Below are 2,105 nucleotides of genomic sequence, written 5' to 3'. Positions count from 1 at the left end.
TAATGAAAACCAGACCATTAGAAAAAAGGACTTCAGGAAACGTCGATGGAAAAAGAAAAGCACGACACGTGAGAGTCGTGATCCAGTCTCTGGAACGCCGCTAGAAAAACATCAGAAGGACACAGACTCAGAAGGCCCCCTGCTGGTCAAAGAGTGTGAGAGTTGACCTTTAACCTCTTTGTTTAATTAAGTTGGACTAAATCCTAACGCTTTAGGGAAATGTAAAATAGGGCGGAGTCTTTACTATGATCACACACCAGTCACCGATCATCACAGACTGTTGATCGGTCATCGATTGATGATGGCTGCACATCACTGTAAATGTCTGTTGGAGCCACAAAATGATTTGATCTTCACTGAATGGTAGCACGAGTCTGGAGTCACAGCTGTGAAATATGATCAGAACATCTGGAACGCCTCAGGTCCAAGACCTGTGTGTGTGTGTGTGTGTGTGTGTGTGTGTGTGTGTGTGTGTGTCTTCATTAGTGTTTCCCACCACAGAGCTGCTCCAGACTCAGCCTTTAAAGATAATAAAAATAATAAACGTTTGAGACAGAAGCTCTAACCCAGCTCCTTCTCTCTGTTATTCAAACTTCAAACGGTCTGAGATTTCAGCCAATAAGATTCAAGCGTTCACTGTCGTTAAGTGACAGAACAGAACAGAACAGAACAGAACAGGTGTCATTTATGGAGAATCCAGAAATAAAGATGGAGTGGATGAGGCTGAGGCCGTGTATATACTGTGATACTGTAGGTACGATGACATGAGTTGTTTTTTTCCCCCAGGCTAACTGTAACTGTAACTGTAACTGTAACTATAGTCATCACAGTAAAGACTCGATGATGTCACTAACACTTGAACCAATAAACGTGGCTAAAAAATGTAAAGGTGACTTTTGTGAAGGGAAATTGTCGAAGAAGTTTTTTAATATAATCCTCGTGTCTTTATGACAGTGGAGCTGAATGACCTTTGACCTAAGGATGATGTCACTAACACCCCCCCCCCTCCTCTGCCTCTCCATGTCCAGGCACCTCACCCTTTCTCAGCCCTGCTGTTGTCCCTGTCACCCCCGTGAGATTGGAGCCCACCCATCAGACTGGTTTCGCTCAAAGAAACCGTTCGATTCTGCTGGGACACCCTCACCAGGCGCCCCGCTCCACCCCTGGTCCCGCCCCCTCTACCAGCCCCAGCCCATTATCCGAGGGTCAGTTCCTGACCTGGGACGACCTGAGGAGGACACTGGCCTTCGCCTGGGAGCTCCATGTGTACGGGTCGGCCAGCCTCTTCCTGCTCCTGTGTGGCGGAGCTGCTCTCAGCCTCACTCTGCCCCCCGGCGTCAACTGTCCTCTCCGGAGCGCCGCTGTCCTCTCCAACGCTCTCCTGGTTCTGGCCGGAGGTCTGCGAGCAGCGTTTTTCTTCATCGACCCGTACGGCAGCCGACAGCTGCTTCAGCGGCCGGCGGTCATGATCCTCTACAACCTGCCGCTGCACCTGCTGGTCTGGACACAGGCCGCCCTGGTGCAGTTGGCCTTGAAGGTGGCAGGGGTGCATGTGTTGCCGTCAACCATGGAGCGCCCCCCTCTGGTGGCCGTGCTGGCAGTGTTGCAGTGCACGCTGCTGTTGCCGGCGGACCTGCTGTCGTCGGCTCTGTCGGCCGTGGTGCCCGTCACCCTGCAGCTCCTGTCTCTGTGCTGGGGCCTGGCCGTCTGTCTGGGTTTTCTCTTCTACGTCTTTCCTCGCACGCGCTGCCCGTCTCTGCCGCAGCCGGGACTTTCTGAAGAGGACCGCAGGAAGACCGGCTCCGGCGGCAGGAGGATCGGCATTATCTTCGGCAGAGTCCTGGCCGTCTGTGCCCTGTTAGGGACACTGTGCTGTGGGCTGCACCTCTACGCCACCTTGTGGCTGTATGGACTGCTGGGAGACTGGACCCGCTTCAGCTGGGCATGGTGGTTGGTCCATTTCTGGGCCAGGCTTCTGGAAGTTTCATGGGGGTTTTCACTTCTCCTACTGGGTTCCTGGTTGTTCTGGAGGCCTCAGGGGAGTCGGGAGGGGGAGGAGGGGGCAGCAGAGGGCAGAGCAGCAGGGGAACCGCCCCGGCCCGGGC

At 53.9% G+C, this 2,105-nt stretch overlaps 1 protein-coding gene across 1 annotated transcript in view; it reads left to right on the top strand.

Moving 5' to 3' along the window:
• Window positions 1–2,105, top strand: part of LOC103385555 (proline-rich transmembrane protein 3) — a 13,573-nt gene that overhangs the window by 7,872 nt on the left and 3,596 nt on the right. The window contains exon 4 of the mRNA XM_025059170.1: window positions 1,029–2,103. Within this exon, the coding sequence (XP_024914938.1) occupies window positions 1,029–2,103 (1,075 nt within the window). The remainder of the gene's footprint in view (window positions 1–1,028; window positions 2,104–2,105) is intronic.

The sequence above is a fragment of the Cynoglossus semilaevis genome, chromosome 10 (genome assembly GCF_000523025.1).
Source record: "Cynoglossus semilaevis isolate Cse_v1.0 chromosome 10, Cse_v1.0, whole genome shotgun sequence".
In the NCBI taxonomy this organism is placed as follows: domain Eukaryota; kingdom Metazoa; phylum Chordata; class Actinopteri; order Pleuronectiformes; family Cynoglossidae; genus Cynoglossus; species Cynoglossus semilaevis.
Note: the sequence above shows the minus strand (reverse complement) of the source record. Positions and strands in the feature narration are given on the sequence as shown.